The 18044-nt window shown below is 44.6% G+C and overlaps 1 protein-coding gene across 13 annotated transcripts in view; it reads right to left on the bottom strand.

Moving 5' to 3' along the window:
- TCF12 (transcription factor 12) overlaps positions 1–18044 on the bottom strand; it is a 218449-nt gene that overhangs the window by 33439 nt on the left and 166966 nt on the right. For 12 of the 13 annotated variants that reach the window (XM_075575781.1, XM_075575779.1, XM_075575777.1 and 9 more), the window contains 4 exons: positions 9695–9800; positions 8384–8517; positions 6793–6940; positions 6137–6207 (listed from right to left, as the gene is read on the bottom strand). In XM_075575781.1, the coding sequence (XP_075431896.1) occupies positions 6137–6207; positions 6793–6940; positions 8384–8517; positions 9695–9800 (459 nt within the window). The remainder of the gene's footprint in view (positions 1–6136; positions 6208–6792; positions 6941–8383; positions 8518–9694; positions 9801–18044) is intronic. The other variant, XM_075575771.1, reaches the window with a different exon arrangement.

Here is an 18044-nt window from a genome sequence, read left to right as displayed (position 1 = left end):
GGACCGGGAGGCTGCAGTGGGCCGGGGCCGGGCCCGAGCAGGTACCGGGGGGGAGGGGACGCACACCAACCTCTGCCGGACCGGGAGGCTGGAGTGGGCCGGGGCCGGGCCCGAGCAGGTACCGGGGGGGAGGGGACGCACACCACCCTCTGCCGGACCGGGAGGCTGCGGTGGACCGAACCCGGTGCCACCAGCGCCATGTCGGGCTGCCGGGTCCCAGATCTATTCCCCCCTGCAGCAGGCGCCTCGCTCCGCTCTTGCTGCGGCCTCCCGTTTAGGCCGCGCGGGGCGGGCGATGTGCAGGAGAGGTGAACGGTGATGCAAGGGTGGAGTGAACGAAGGTAAGGGGGGGGGTGAATGGAGGTAAGGGGGGGGGGGTGAACGGAGGTAAGGGGGGGGGGTGAACGGAGGTAAGGGGGGGGTGAACGGAGTTGGGGGGTGAACGGAGTTGGGGGAGGAGGGGGGGGGTGAATAGAGATGCAAGGGGGAGACAGGCTGGACTGGGGAGAGAGCAGAGAGAGAGAGACAGGCTGGAGTGGGGAGAGGACTGAGAGAGAGACTGGGGGGGGGGGAGAAGAGAGAGACAGGCTGGGGGGGGGGGCTAAATGCTCCCAGGCAGTCAGTCGCCCACCCAGTCAGTCACCTACCTACCCAGTCAGTCACCCACCCAGTCAGTCAGTCACCTACCCACCCAGTCAGTCACCTACCAAAGTCAGTCACCTACCCACCCACCCAGTCAGTTAGTCACCTACCCACCCACCCAGTCAGTCAGTCACCTATCCACCCACCCAGTCATCCCTCCCACCCAGTCAGTCAGTCACCTACCCACCCAGTCAGTCACCTACCAAAGTCAGTCAGTCACCTACCCACCCACCCAGTCAGTCAGTCACCTAACCACCCACCCATTCACCCACCCAGTCAGTCACCCACCCTCCACCCACCCAGTCAGTCACCTACCCACCACCCACCCAGTCAGTCACCTACCCACTCACCCAGTCAGTCACCCACCACCCACCCAGTCAGTCACCCACCCAGTCAGTCACCTAACTCAGTCACCCACTCAGTCACCCATCCACTCAGTCAGTAAGTCACCCTCCCACCCAGTCAGTCATAAAGTCAGTAATACCCCCCCACACCCAGTCAGTCATACCCCCCCCACCCAGTCAGTCATACCCCCCCCACCCAGTCAGTCATACCCCCCCCCCCACCCAGTCAGTCATACCCCCCCTCACCCACCCAGTCAGTAATACCCCCCCACCCAGTCAGTAAAATGTCAGTCATCCCACCACCTGCCCAGTTGCCAAGTCACCCCGTCACCCCACCCAATCAACCAGTCAGTCACCCCACCCCCCCAATCACCCCACCGAGTCACCCCACACCCCCAATCACCCCACCCAGTCAACCCATCCCCCCACAGTCACCCTCTCTCTGTCTCTCACCCTCTCTCCGTCTCTCACCCTCTCTCCGTCTCTCACCCTCTCTCCGTCTCTCACCCTCTCTCCGTCTCTCACCCTCTCTCCGTCTCTCACCCTCTCTCCGTCTCTCACCCTCTCTCCGTCTCTCACCCTCTCTCCGTCTCTCACCCTCTCTCCGTCTCTCACCCTCTCTCCGTCTCTCACCCTCTCTCCGTCTCTCACCCTCTCTCCGTCTCTCACCCTCTCTCCGTCTCTCACCCTCTCTCCGTCTCTCACCCTCTCTCCGTCTCTCACCCTCTCTCCGTCTCTCACCCTCTCTCCGTCTCTCACCCTCTCTCCGTCTCTCACCCTCTCTCCGTCTCTCACACTCTCTCCGTCTCTCACACTCTCTCCGTCTCTCACACTCTCTCCGTCTCACACACACTCTCCGTCTCACACACTCTCTCCGTCTCACACACACTCTCCGTCTCACACTCTCTCTCCGTCTCACACTCTCTCTCACTCTCACACTCTCTCTCACTCTCACACCCTCTCTCTCCGTCTCTCTCACCCTCTCTCTCCGTCTCTCTCACCCTCTCTCTCCGTCTCTCTCTCCGTCTCTCTCACCCTCTCTCTGTCTCACCCTCTCTCTGTCTCACCCTCTCTCTGTCTCACCCTCTCTCTGTCTCACCCTCTCTCACAATCTGGATATTTTATTTACCCTGTATATCTGAACTGCCCTATACAACACCGAAATAACCTATACGGCTGTCTTCCAGATCTAACTCTCGAGCTTCACACAGAAGACATCGGAATTCCCGTAACCCAGAAGACAGGTAGGGAACACCTCCCCTCCAATGTATAACATTGCGGGAATGAGGTACCTGGACATTGAGGGTCTGCGGATCAGGTAAGATCCCAGGCGGGATTGCTGCTTTAAATATTGTAAAGCGGGGGCATCCAGGCACTAGTTAAGGGGTGCAGGAAACTAGTCCTTCACATCTGGCTTTTTTTTCTAGATTCGACATTTATACACACACACACAAGGACTAATTGTAGTATAATGTAATACAATAAATAAACTTATGTCAAAAACGAATGTTCTTACTAGGAATTTATTCAATTTATTTCATTTATGGTTTTTTTAAATGCGGGTCTGGGGGCGGGATTAGAGGCGGGGTTGGGGGTGGGACTAGAGGCGGGGTTGGGGCGGGACTAGGTGGCGAGTAGATTTTTTGGTTCGGCGAGTAGATTTTTGGGTGATTTGTCAAGCACTGTATATATATATATATATATATATATGTCTACACACACACACACAGCCTTTGATTACCTTTATTGAAAACTAATTACCTAAGCTGCCGATCGATTGGTTCTCCCGTTATCGATCAGCAAAATCCTGCTTGCCAGGGTTCACTAAATGGCTGTCTTTCAGTTTCAAATCAATCCTTCAGTCAGTGTAACTCAGCAGCTACAATGTATTATTATATTACTATGGTAAAATTGCCTATTGTTAGAGTTTGCAACTCAAACTGCTGGAAATATTGGCAACAAATGATCACAAACAGGAAAGTGTTACAAAGATCTTGCACTGCTGGGGAGGTTGGCTAAAGCCTGCTATAGAAATCAAAGGATGACCAGTATATTAAAACGCATTAAAAATGGTATTAAGAATTTATTAATGTTTAAATGCTGTAAGTATCTAATACTCCAGAGCCGATTAAAAAAATAAATGAAAAAAAAAACACATAGGATATTGCTTGGATTGCGCCTAAAACTATATTTTTTCCACATATTACAAAACCAACTGAACGTGTGAACACCTCTTCCTTTTATTGATCGTTGAAATACTGATAGGACTGGCCTCGCATGTCCCACACACATGTTAAAACCTACAACATGTTCTCATCTATGTAAACCATAACACATGTGCAAATACAAATCTCCAAAAACCGCCGGCAACAACACAACAACTCATTCTGCATTCAGGCCACGGTCTCTCCGCAGCAGTAAGTGACCAATATGAATAATTCGGATACCTTCTGCTAGGGCCTAAATGGTAACATGACTCATTTTCCAGCAACAAACAAGACTGCTCCTCCTATCAGTCATGGTCCGCTCCTGTCAGTGGGGTGCCAATATGCCCAAATCTAATGAAAAGGGACCGAGACAAAAGCGACACAATGGGAAGCCCACAGAGCCAGACCATGAAGCTGTTAGCCCAATTTTTGAAACACTGCAGTGTACATTTCAGCTGAGCTTTGTCATGCTAATGTTATGGAGTCTCAACCCAACAAAAACTTAATTTGTGAATTGCTTTTTAAAGTCAACTTCCATACATTTTCATTTCTTTTGTACTAGTCGCCACTGGCCACACTACCCAGACAACACAAAAGCATTTCTCGCAGTTTAAAAACATAAGTTATCGTAAAGATGTTTGATATAATCAACAAAGTTAAATGGCGCTCCTATTTGATCTACTCTAAATTAAAGCCCGACTGTTTTGATTTGGCATGAGGCAATGAAATAAACCAGATGTTCCTTCCTTCATATAACCCTCCGTGGGCACGATCTTAAAGGGTTATTATTTGGCAATCGTTCAGGGAAACACATTAGAAATGGCAGAAATAGCCCAGATTTTCTTTCCTTTCCATCTACACTAGTTCATTATCCAAACTAATGCATAATCCACACGGCTTTGGGGAAGTTTGTGTAAATACTTTCATGTACAATTCTCTTTCTTGGCTACCCTGAGATTAAGACCACAATTATCCAGGCTTAAACCAAAAATAAAAGAACCTTTTGCAAATGTATTATCTGGGCCTTACATGTTTAATCACATAGTATTCTCTACGCTCTTTAATACCTACACTGAAGAACAAATGCTGCATCTTCTGATCTTTTACACATGAAAGGCCTTTGTGGGAATTCTTGTTAAACAACGGGTACAAAATAAACATTATTTTGTACAAGCTCTGTTGCAAGCAGTTTGAAGTATTTCTATTTTCGCAGCTATGATACTGTTAAAAAGAAAATAAGACGCCCTCCTTCATATATGGTACCATGATGCAGAATGACGAATCAGCGCATCTTTCCTGCCAAATGATTTTTATTAACATTTAGTCTCCACAACGGTGCAGTCAATTTCACTGAAACAACTGGGCGGGAGCTGGAGATGAAGTGAAGCAAAGGATCTCAAGTGTGCAGACTATGGCATGCATTGATAGAGCAGATGGAACGCGTCTACATTGGATACGACAGCCATGATTTATGGAATGACCTGGCTGAGTCCTGCCAAGCAACAACTAGGATGACAGAACTAAATCACCATAACAACCAAAGCCCACCCCGCACATAGATTAAACATCTATGCCTTGGCTTTATTGTACAGAATTAGGAGTTGTTTCTAAACAGCCATCTCGTTTACACACAGAGAAAAATGCATACGCATAGAAGACTTATTTATCACCAATGCTTTCAAGCAAATCAAAAATAAATTCAATATATATATTTGGTTACATAAAAAGGGGAAGCGGGCTGTTGCGTTATTTTTCACGATTTAAGTGCATGATTTGAAAAATAAGCCCTTCCTTTTCTAGACAGGAAATATGCCACATGAAAGTTTCAAACACTGGAAATGATGAACAAGCCACACAGCCAAGTGATACTGTATGCACACAGCATTAGACCGCAGGATAAACAGCTTTCTAGACCAGTATAATCTCAAGTGCTTTATATAGTGCAGGGGTACTCAAGCCCTCAAGGGTCAAAAAACTGGTCAGGTGTTAGGGATTTCCCTGCTTCAGCACAGGTGGCTCAATCAGTGACTCTGTCATTCTGACTATCAGCTCCAGAGCCCTCCAGTTCCTTAGGATACAGACACGATGTTAAAGGCACCACTGGTACGTCCCGTTTATTAAATCCCTCGCGTTACGTTGGCCACCTGTTACGGCTTTCTATTGGCCAGCATCACGCGGGAGAAGAACACCGCCATTTTGTTTCCCTTGAGGGGACTGGACAGCGCTACTTTTGCCGGTGAGTATTTCGGTAACCCGAGGGTCCCCTGAAAATGAAAATAGCGGGGTTCAGAGCCTCAGACCCACTGGTTCCCAACCTGGTTACAAAAGAAAAAGGGGGCTTAAAAATGCCGAATTAAACTCTGACTTCTATGGGGGGGTTGCTGCTTCTCGGAGGAGAGGTACTGCTCGCTAGATCACAGGGAATGGTATAAAGAAGTTCCACAGAAAGGACACGTTTAATTTAGCACAGTCCCCTTATGTGACAGTAATTTTCAAGTTTAGAAAGAGTTTCCACCATAATTACATCCATGACAAACTCATGATGGTCCACTAATGGACATTCTGCAAACCTATTTTGAGATTCAATATTTCATTTATAATTACTTGGTACAATTTATTGTATATTTACATTATTAATGTAATGGACTATAATAAATCTTATGAATGAACATCACCCTTTTTAACTCCCAAATCGCCTTCAAACTGAAAACGGATACTGCCCAGGACAGACAGCTGTTTCCTTTAAGGGTTCATGCATCGTTTCATTCACTGAGCGAACGCACCAGCATTACACAGATAGTACTGGAAGCCTGCATTCTTATGCAAAAAAATGCCATAGGAAAAAAGTTTGCTACTGGTATGTACATGTACGAGCTCTAATGCCATTCACCAACGCAAACTCAGACCTATTTCCACTTTAAAATAAAGCTCATATATACTTACAGAAGCCAGGGCTTTTCCAAGTGCATCCCCAGTCTGTGAGCTGCCAGCAGTATTACCTCTGCTTCCCGTACCTATATAAATGTAGCCAAAATTGGTAAATAATAATAATTTTAAAAAAAGATTTAAAAAAAAGACTAAAATGTACAAGCCTAATCTGCAGTAAAATACTGGATATTCAGCTGCAGTCATAATTGACTGGAATCTCAACATTAAAGCTATCCTTTGCAAACACTTATTAGAAGTAGGGAGAAAATATTTGATTGACCTAGATCAGGAGTGGCCAACTCCAGTCCTCAACAGGTCAGGTTTTAAGGATATCCCTGCGTCAGCACAGGTGGCTCAGTCAGTGGCGTTGTCAATGACCGAGGCACTGATTGAGTCACCTGTGCTGAAGCAGGGATATCCTTAAAACATAACCTGGTGAGGGCCCTTGAGGACTGGAGTTGGCCGCCACTGGCCTAGGTGCTTTGCTTTTATCGAGACAATTCAGACATCGCTGAAAGAATATTAACTCATTCACACCCAAAGCAATGCCGTTCTAGGGTTAAAGCTCAAACAAAAAATAGAGCGATCACTTATTGCTGATATAGCAGAATGATGAAATGTATTGAATAGTTTCTTAATAAAGGATCTTATTAACCAGAAGTAAAACTCACCCAGGAGATGGTCTGACCCGTTGATGGGAGGAGTGTGAGAAGCCGCCACATAGGAGGAGGAACTGGTGGTGGCGCCTCTATGGAAGCTGGACATCGGAGGAAGACTGGCACTTATATCTGTTGGCGACACTGGATGCGGCGGGTAGTTCTAAAGAGAAATATATCAAACATATTACTTCCCAATGAATTACCACTAATACGATTGGATGCAATTATTGGAGGACTGGTTATCACAATTTGTTATTGATGGTACATGATTTCATTCTAGATTTCCAGGTCGGGTGTGGAGGGGAGCACAGATATAGTAACCAAAAAGATATAACAACACACAATAGTGCAATGTGTCTGAAATTCGCCATTAGAATGTGTGTGTGCAAAGGGTCTCCCTTTTAAAGACTCACAGAGATCAGCTTATTGCCAAGGATTTGGGACTGCTTAATAGAATGGGGAATATGTGAGTATATCCCCGTCTGATGTATTCACATTCTAATGGCGGATTTCAGATATATTGCCCTATTGTGTGTTGTTTTAGCTTTTTGGTTACTGTATCTGCGCTCCCCACGACCTGGAAATCTACAACTTAGGCTGCGTCCCCACTGCCGCTGAGCGTGCTCATGCTTGAGAGTGGTGACATCACCAACTCTCCAAGCATGAGCGCAGGCTGTCCTGCATAATTTTGCAAGCGCAAGCAGCGGGCGTGGATTGGGGCTATTTCTGTGTGTGTGTGTGGCTGTGTGCATTGACTGCTGCTGAGCGCGCTTCAAAATCAATTTTCTTTGTCTCCCCAAGCGCCGAGCTTGGGAGAGCATATGTGCCTGTGAACGAGCGCACGCGCCACGTGGCCACGCAAATGCGCATTCACTGAAGTAAACGCGCCAAACGTGCTCAGCAGCAGCGTGGACGCAGCCTAAAGGATTGAGGAAGCAATCCATTGAGGGTTCTGAGCGGCAAACAACGTTTTTTCAACATCAGTAACATTGGATTTTTATCACTGCACTTTTTTTATATTTTGGGTATGACACTATTGTCACCCCTAATTCACATTGTGTTTTTTTTATATGTATAGTTAATTAAGTAATTTTTATGTGACCAGGTGATAGATATACTGGTCTTTCACGAATCATTTTAGCCAGCACTTGGTATATTTGTACACACCTAGTCCTGATTAGGACTCTTATTACTGCACTTTACTTGGGTATAAGCGACGTAGGTAACATTTGCTCTGCACAGGATTTCATTAGCTTCAGTATTTTCACTGCACCACTTGCTTGTTTTAAGACCATCCAGCAGGAAGAAAGAACCAAAACCCTGCGATTACCAGGTGTCCCAAACACTAAACGCTAGAAACCCGCACTAACTACAAAGACATGGAAATATAAAAGTGTAGTTCAAAAGAAGGAAAGCGAACACTTTTTTTGTACACATTACATGCGTGACCGGATCAGGTTTATCCCCTCACCCCTAGTTCAGTGAGAATACAAAAATGGAGCAGGTGACACTTACGTTCACACATCCCACAACGAGTCACATAACATTACGAGCCAACGAAATATACGGGATGATATAGAAGCTTTCATTCATTCGTTCTTACCAATCGGTCGTGCATGCTGCCATAGCTACTAGACTGTGACATGTGCGAAGACGAGCTGCCCAGCATTCCACCATAACCAGGCTGGCTGATTCCATTGGCGGAATTCCAATGCTCTGATGAGTTATGAGCCCCATCTAAGAGTCAAATTGTCATTTTTACATGGAGTATATAAATCATAATTGCTCATTTAAAAAAAAAAACTTCTTGATCAGTCTAACATTTTCTATTAACTGAAATTTAAGTGCAGTATCTGAAATACATTATTGTCATAGCCCCGCAAAAAGAAATATCCCCATTCTGTAATTTGACGCACAGTAAGGTGTGACTTCGAATACATTTGATTAGAGAGAGAAAATGTACCAAGAAATGCTTGGATAAGCAATATGCACTTTAAACAAAGCGCTAATGTTCAAATGTTTCGGATTCCCAACATTTAGGCTAATGTTCTATTTTTGTTAAAAATATAATTAGGTGTAAAATCAAAAGAACACCGGAAAGTGAAAGCCACCTGTACTGAAGCGGAGATATTCGTAAAACCTGCCTGGGGGGGTCTTAAGGACTGGAGTGGAGTTGAGCGCCCATGCTCTAAGCCAATAGAAAGACAGTATTACCAGAACTTACAAAAACGACTAATATTTAATTGTGAAATTCAGCAAGTTTTGTGAAATATGCTGTAAAAGTCATGGCAATCCCCTTACATTAGATTTTAGCCCTGGCATGATATCTTCCAGTCTTCTTGTTTTTAAACAGTAGCAAATAAACAAGAATTTTAAACTTCAAAGAGAAAGCATTGACTATCACTGCTAAATAGTGTTACACATTCTCGTTGTATTTTTAGGTATATAAGTTCTTAAATGTAAAATAGTTGACCCAAAACGTGAGAAACCCCCAACCAAAGCAGCTACATTATTATTTTTTTTACAGTAAACTACAAATTTGGGAACATTACGTTATATATTGAACTATTTCTACAAGTTTTATGGAAGGAAACCAGGAGAAATGAAGGAAAAGCCCCTCTGATGGGCACAGTACCTAATTTGAAAACAATCTCTGTATGATTTTTCACCCCCAAAGCTCCTACAAGAATCAAAGACCGTGGAACGTCATCAATCTGGCCCCTGCTGGGTAATCTTACTAAATTGCAGTCAATAATTCAAGTTCATAGAGACTTGGATCACTTTCATTTATTTGTGAATTGAAAAGATAGTTCATTGTATACGATAGAGACTCGGGTAAACAGGAAGGATGCTCGCACGGGTACGATACTGGTCCTCTCTCCTATAAATAAGTCTCCTCAACATTACAACACACCTTGAAGAAAGAAAGTGCTAGCAAACATACTGCTGGGTGGTTTAGGAGATGGGTAACTTGGGGATTCTCTGTTGAAGTCATCTGAATTTGGGGAGGGTGCATAGACCTGAAAACGAAACAAGAAAAAGGAATTATTAACATCTCAAGCCTTGAACCAATAATAACTTTATTTCATTAAGTGCTTTTCTCCCAATGGGACGCAAAGAGCTTCACAATTACAATATAGTGCGCAGGACATCGGATTGTTAGAGTTCCTGCCCAGGTGAGCTTACAATCTATGTTTCCGGTGACTGAGGCACAGGGAGGCTTTCCCAAGGTCACAAGGAGCTGGCGCAGGGAATTGAACCAGGTTCCCCTGCCTCAAAGTCAGTGACGTTGTTTTTACAGAGTCAGACGTCTTTACTCACTCAGTCACTTCTCCCTTAACCAACCACCACAAGCCTAGAGATGCATTGAACCGCTGTTTTATATCTCACCCAATTCTGTATTTACAGAACATGCACCAATATAAAACCAGGCATAAAAGGTCTTTAATCTACAGAACAAAATCAAATATTCATTTTATTGAACGCCTGCAATGTTTTAACATGAAGAAGATGCATATAAAAAAATAAGTGCTAGGAGAACACTTTGTTCCAGGTGAAAACAGAAGATTGTCACGGTGAATCTTTTGTGCATTTTTGAGGCGGCTGCTACTGAAAGTTCCATTACGTAAAGTGTAAATAGCAAAAAGGAATTGCATGAGTGAGTTTGTATGCAGCTGCATTTATCATTTCAATACAGTGCCAATCACTTGGAGGTCACACGTCCCCCCACCAATAGCAATCTGTATCTCGCTGCGTGCTCTGGAAGCCCCTGGAACAAGAAACCTTTTAAGTCTAGTGGAGTTTAAAAAGAAAAACATCCGCACAAACACACACACACACACACAAATAAACTCGTTTGTCATGGGATACCAATTTCCCTTGGTAAACCTTTGCTACAGATAAGCACAGTATGAACATTGTGAGCTGGCAGGTGACCAACATCCTCATCACTTTGAAAACTAGTAACAGAGCCAAATAAACATAGTGATCAAACACTTTTCAACTTCAGTCACTACAGACATCATAATTGGACTGGATCAAACCAAAGTGAATGGGGCACAGATAGGTTATCACTGCTCTGTAGAGCCTTGTAAGATCGTATTTATTGAATATATATTCTACACATCATGCACACCTGATAGATTATACACACCCTAAAATTGATGGACAAACTGATCTGGAGTCTCCCGGTAGTGAAGATTTAGGCATGGACTATTCATTACGTTAAGAGTGATGAGATACTTCAAAACCAATGTCTTCAAGGACTCCCTCGCTGGCACCGAAGGACACTGCTGTCTCCAAAAGTCTGGGATAAGATCAACTTTTAAAAGCTCTGATGGTGGGAACATCAGTCCTGCATAAGGTTGGACCTATAACCCTAAAAATATTTGATTACCGTACTCATGGGGGCACTATGTCATTGTGTCAGACAAGAATCTCACAGGGTCTCAAGTACAAAGTAACCCAGAAAATGTGTCTGTATGCAGACACGTGATATCATACAGAAGTTATTTTGCTATTAGTCTTTAAAATGTAAAATGTAAAAGTACGCACAATTATGTATTTGTATATCTTCGCTTAATATGTATAAGCACATATAATTATTGTTCTATAGTATATAATTCCCCACTAACAATCTAAGACCAATAGAATTCTCTTGCCCACTTCCGATTTCCCAACACAGCTAACAACTCCCACACAATTTAATTTATACATTGAAAATAATTCTAAGAACTAAAGCTCCATGTGCTGTAGTTAACAGATAATCTATCACTGTCACCAACCAACAATATATTTGTAAAAAGTCTGGGCACCTGCAAGAACAGCGCGCAGATAAACTGATTAATGATAATCACATATGGCATATTTCAAAACCACATCTTTACGACACGCAATAAGGATACGGTTATTAGACATAAAACTAAGCTGGTCCAAGCAAAAACAAAGAAACAAACTATTTATCATCAATAGTAACAGATTCCAGTCTAATGAAAATGGTCCTTCAGTTATATCAGGACGGGTATATAATTATAAATCAAGGGTTCTCCACTCCAGTCCTCAAGACCCCCCCCCCCCCCAACAGGACAGGTTTTCAGGATATCCCTGCTTCAGCATAGGTGTCTCAGTCTTTGAGAGCCACCGATTGAGCCATCTGTGCTGAAGCAGGAATATCCTTAAAACCTGACCTGTTGGGGTTCTTGAGGACTGGAGAACCCCTGGTGTATACATGCTTAGTATTATTAGACACGTGAACAGGTTTAATTACAGAACATCGGACAGTGGCAGCGATTAGCTACTTTCAACTGCAAACTGGATCTGGAAATTACAATTTACTACTCGATTTTGCAATAAGCAGCGGATTAGAACATCATTTATATAGCCCTTTGTTGCTAGATCAGTAATCAACGTACAACCACCCCATTAGAGACCAAACTGATTGCAAACTAATGACTAAGAATTGGGCATATTTTACGGGTTCCTGCTCAGGGAACCTTAAAACACTAGTGTGCAGAAGTATAGCAGTGATATTCTGAGGCTGCACTTGTGCCAGCTAAGATTTTTTTTCAGATCAAAGAGCACAAGCGGCAAAACGTTAGTGATGTGGTCTCAGACTTCATAAACTCCAGATGTGGGGGAGTAGACGGCCAAGAATATGAAAAAGGGTCTTTTGGTTACAATCAGAAATGCCAACAAATGAAAAACAGATGTGCGTGTCATCTGATCGCTTGCAAACAAATGTCAACATTTCCCATTTAAAGGAGCAATCCATAGAATATCACATATACACATATATATATATATATAATATATATATATATATAGCAGAAAATTTGAGTTCTTCAGTATTAGGTGATACCTTTTTTATTGGACTAACAATTTATGTCATAGGACAAGCTTTCGAGAGTTCTTCTCTCTTCTTCAGGGCTAGCAATACTGATATACACAGGAATCTATGGCTAAAACAGTGTAGAGAGAAAAAAAACAGATATGTACTGTAGATAAGGTAGGGTGTTAAAAGTGTTTGAAGCCAGGGGAAGGTGACAAGGAAAGGTGGGGAGGGATGCTGTGGGTTGGGGGGAGGGGTGGGGATGGGGGGGAGAGAATGTGTGGTTAAGAATGGAGGCAAGCAGGATAATTACAAACAATTTTGATAGGGTGTGAGAAAACCCATGTCCGCATTAAGTCCTTTGGTTTTGGTGTCAAAGAGTCTTATCATTCTGAGTTCAAATGTTTTCCGTTCTTGGGTGCGTTTACTCAGTGCAAACACAGACACCTAGACACTTAGTTGTCCAGCTTACAGCCGTTTCTATCTGGCTAACTCCGCCGAGTGGGAGTAGCGCTGTAGCTGTAGAGACACGGCGATTGCGGTGGACTACTCCTTACGGGTATCGCGAGAGGACGCAACCCGGAAGTACCATCTGAGTATTGCAGAGCCAGTTGGTCCCAGTGCGCGGGACTGATCCGTGAGCCTCGGCGTTCACCCCTGTGTCCACCACCTACTTGTGCCAGATGTCCGTGCACTGTCTTCTACTGGACTAATTTTATTATACATGTAAGTTACTACTTGCTACTGTTTTATATGTTTAATACATTTATCTTGACCCTTGGTGCGCTTCTGTGCCTTCTTTTTATCTACAATACATATCTGGGTTTTTTTCTCTACACTGTTTTAGCCATAGATTCCTGTGTATATCAGTATTGCTTGACCTGAAGAAGAGAGGAGAACTCTCGAAAGCTTGTCCTATGACATAAATTGTTAGTCCAATAAAAAAGGTATCACATAAGGCTGCAGCCCCGCTGGCGCTCAAAGCATGCGTGGTGGGTGTGCTGTGTCTGCTCGCGCGTGGAGGGGGGGCGGCAATGCCGAATATTGAGCGAGCGGGAAAGTATAAAATTTTTATTTACCTAAGCGCATCACGTGTGTGCACGCGCATACCCGCGTGCGCGGTGACATATATATATATATATATATATATATATATGAGCGTACAGTTGTATTTGTATATATATATATATATACATATATATATACACATATATACAGTGTTCGACAAACCTTTACATTTGCACGCCCCGGGCGAGTGGATTTATCATCGTGGCGAGCTCCTATTGGCCCAGGCATCACACGTTTGGTACTAGGTGGCGAGTAGATTTTTTTGTTGGGCGAGTAGATTTTTTGGTGATTTGTCGATCACTATATATATATATATATATATATATATATATATATATATATATATATATATATATATATATACATACATACATACATATACATATATATATATATATATATATATACATATACATATACATATATACACATACATATATACACACATACATATATACACACATACATACACACACACTGTAGTATTATAGAATCCTTCATAAAATTTTTTATTAGTAGTAATTTTTAATGAGTTTTAATATAATGAGTATCGTTTAATTTCTATGGCCTCGGCCATGTTTACTGCTTGCTGGCGGAAGCGTGTTGACGCGCGCTCCCGCTCAGCACTGAGCCCCTACAGCTGCAATTAGAGCGGCTTTAGTAGGGGCTCACCTGCGCTTCCGCGTGCTTGCGGAAGCGCAGGTCTTAGGGGAATTTAAAATTCCCCCGCTTGCTGGCGCGACAGGCCGGTCACGTGAGCGGTTCGCCCAATGAGGGCGAACCAGCTCCGTGACGTCACTGGCCCGCCCCCGGCCAGTGACGCGCCCGCCCGCGGCCCGCCCCCTGATGGCCCGCTGAAGGCGCGTGCAGTAAGCAACCGCAAGGCCAGGGAAAGCACTCGCTTTCCCTGAGCCTCAGCGAGCAAGCAGGGAGCATGGACTCAAGCTCAATTCCCAAGCAGTGCACGATCTTTGTAACAGTTTCCTGTTTGTGCTAATTTGTTGCCAACATTCTCAGCAGCTTGTGCTTCAAACTGTAACAATAGATAATGTTACCTTAGCAATATCAGGATACATAGTAGCTGCTGAGTTACACCAACTGAAGGGATTGATTGAAATTGAAAGGCAGCCATTTACTGGACTCTGGGAAGCAGGATCTTTGCTGATCCATCACGGGAGAACGAAATCGATAGTCAGCTAAGGTAATTAGTTTTCAATAAAGGGTAATCAAAGGCTGCATATATTAAAACAAAAAAAAAGGATTTTTTCTCTCTCTTTCTCTTAAAGTGCCGCTTGAATTGCCCATTTAATGGCAAGAACACTTCTATTTTCACTTCCCAAAGTAAGCCCAGCTCAGTGTTAACAACATATCTGCAATGCATTGCGGCTTTGTGCAGAATACTCAAAACAAATGTGTACAAACCACGACCGTTTTAGAATATCCCCATCCATAATTATTCGCAACTTGCTTTCTACATACATCGTAACTAGAGGTTGCTAGACCAGAATACAGCCTTTATTGGCATTGTTGCTCAGTTATCAAGATGGCCAAATTAGAGGCAAATACATGGTGACTGGCAATTGTAAACACTTGTGTAGTGCGCTTTGTTGTACATTATAAACCAATGCTAATACCATCAGCTCTGAAAGCTGATTGGCTGATTTCCAGGCATTAGTCTTCCAATAATGTCTGTAAATGTTGGCACCCGGTCAAGTTTTGGAATTGTAGCACTACTCATACAGACAAATGAGTGAGTCCAGACGCTCTCTGACATGAGGAGTGTGGAGGCTGCAGTCCCCAGTGCTGTGCAGTACAGTCCCCAGTGCTGTGCGGTACAGTCCCCAGTGCTGCGCGGTACAGTCCCCAGTGCAGTGCAGTGCAGTCCCCAGTGCTGTGCAGTACAGTCCCCAGTGCTGTGCAGTGCAGTCCCCAGTGCAGTGCAGTCCCCAGTGCTGTGCAGTGCAGTCCCCAGTGCTGTGCAGTGCAGTCCCCAGTGCTGTGCAGTGCAGTCCCCAGTGCTGTGCAGTACAGTCCCCAGTGCTGTGCAGTACAGTCCCCAGTGCTGTGCAGTACAGTTCCTAGTGCAGTGCAGTCCCCAGTGCCGTGCAGTGCAGTCCCCAGTGCCGTGCAGTGCAGTCCCCAGTGCTGTGCAGTGCAGTCCCCAGTGCCGTGCAGTGCAGTCCCCAGTGCTGTGCAGTGCAGTCCCCAGTGCTGTGCAGTCCCCAGTGCAATGCAGTCCCCAGTGCGGTACAGTCCCCAGTGCGGGGCAGTACAGTACAGTCCCCAGTGAGGGGCAGTACAGTACAGTCCCCAGTGCGGGGCAGTACAGTACAGTCCCCAGTGCGGGGCAGTACAGTACAGTCCCCAGTGCGGGGCAGTACAGTACAGCCCCCAGTGCGGGGCAGTACAGTACAGCCCCCAGTGCGGTACAGTACAGCCCCCAGTGCGGGGCAGTACAGTACAGCCCCCAGTGCGGGGCAGTACAGTACAGTCCCCAGTGCGGGGCAGTACAGACAAGTCCCCAGCATTTCGTTAGCCACAGAACGGTATCATCTATTTATTTTTTGACACACACACACACACACACACACACACACACACACACACACACACACACACACACACACACACACACACACACACACACACACACACACACACACACACACACACACACACACACACACACACACACACACACACACTAAGTTATGGTGGGTGAAAAAGGTGACAAGAAACCTCCACCGTATTGCATATAGCAAATAAAAAGATCACTTGTGAGCACATTCACATGTCTTAGGCAGGTCTGCAACCCTGCCTTTCACCATTATCCCCAGCATACAGTGCTTCCCCTGCAGCAAGGGTTTCTGTGAAATGACATGCAAATGAGCAATATATATATATATATATATATATTATATATATATATATATATATATATATATATATATATATATATATATATATAAAACCATAATACTGAGTTAAGTTATGGTGAGTAAAAAAAGTGACAAAAACCCTCCACAGGAAAGCAAATATGCAAATATAGCTGTATGCTCATCTGCATGTCTTAGGCAGGTCTGCAACCCCGCCTTTCCCCATTATCACCCAGCATACAGCACTTCCACTGCAGCAAGGGATTCTGGGAAATGACATGCAAATGAGCACACAGTGTCACTTTTTGCCTCAATAACCATTTTTAACATGGTTCCCTATAGGCTTAAGCTTGCTGCATGGTCACAGCTTTGAGCACAGCCAGGGTTAAGGTGCATATCCAGAAAACCACCCACTGACAGCTGTTTCGACCTTGATGGAGGGTTTTTGTCACTTTTTTTACTCACCATAACTTAACTCAGTATTATGGTTTAGCCTATCCCATAGCCTCTGTTGCTTTCCCAGTAAAATCAACCCCACACTGATGAGACCCATCAAGGTCGAAACAGCTGTCTGTGGGTGCCTTGGCCCTTTGGCTTAGATCAAGGCGATATGAATGCTCCTCTCGGCCTGCACAGCTATGACCAAATGCAGTACCATCCTATCTGGGGCTTCAGTTGGAAAGGTCTGTGGCAAGCATTTGGCCCTCTAGCTCGTTGAGAGGTGGTGACCAGGCCCCGGACCACAGAACCCCTGAGCCTTCGGGCTAAGGGGGGATGGTATTCGAACAACCAGTCCTTCGGGGCTGGGGTGCACCCGCACAACCCTCGAAAGAGGGGAGACAATGCGAACTCCCTTGCGGGCCTCGGGCCTCGGGCCAGAGGGAGGAAGAGACGGATGTCCTGAATCCGAACGGAGGAAGGCATCAATGTCCCTGGAGACCTAGGCTTTCGGGCTGAAACCTTCAGGGAAACTGTGCACTGAGGGCGGGTCTGACTTTGGTTGGAGAGTCCAAAGGCAAGCTCCCTATCCACTGAAGTGGACTGGGATCCGATGAGCGAGAGGGTGTACCCTCTCGGGAGGAAAAAAAAAAAAAGCTGTCTGTGGGTGGTTTTCTGGATATGCACCTTAACCCTGGCTGTGCTCAAAGCTGTGACCATGCAGCAAGCTTAAGCCTATAGGGAACCATGTTAAAAATGGTTATTGAGGCAAAAAGTGACACTGTGTGCTCATTTGCATGTCATTTCCCAGAATCCCTTGCTGCAGTGGAAGTGCTGTATGCTGGGTGATAATGGGGAAAGGCGGGGTTGCAGACTTGCCTAAGACATGCAGATGAGCATACAGCTATATTTGCATATATATACATATACATATACAAATACACACACACATATATATATATACACATTTAATATATATATATATATTTTTTTTTAAACAGCCACTATTATCTAATACTACAGAACTGATTTAAAAAAAAAAAAAAAAAACTCCA

This window comes from Ascaphus truei, chromosome 18 (assembly GCF_040206685.1).
Source record: "Ascaphus truei isolate aAscTru1 chromosome 18, aAscTru1.hap1, whole genome shotgun sequence".
Lineage (NCBI taxonomy): Eukaryota > Metazoa > Chordata > Amphibia > Anura > Ascaphidae > Ascaphus > Ascaphus truei.
This window is presented reverse-complemented; position numbering and strand designations above follow the sequence as displayed.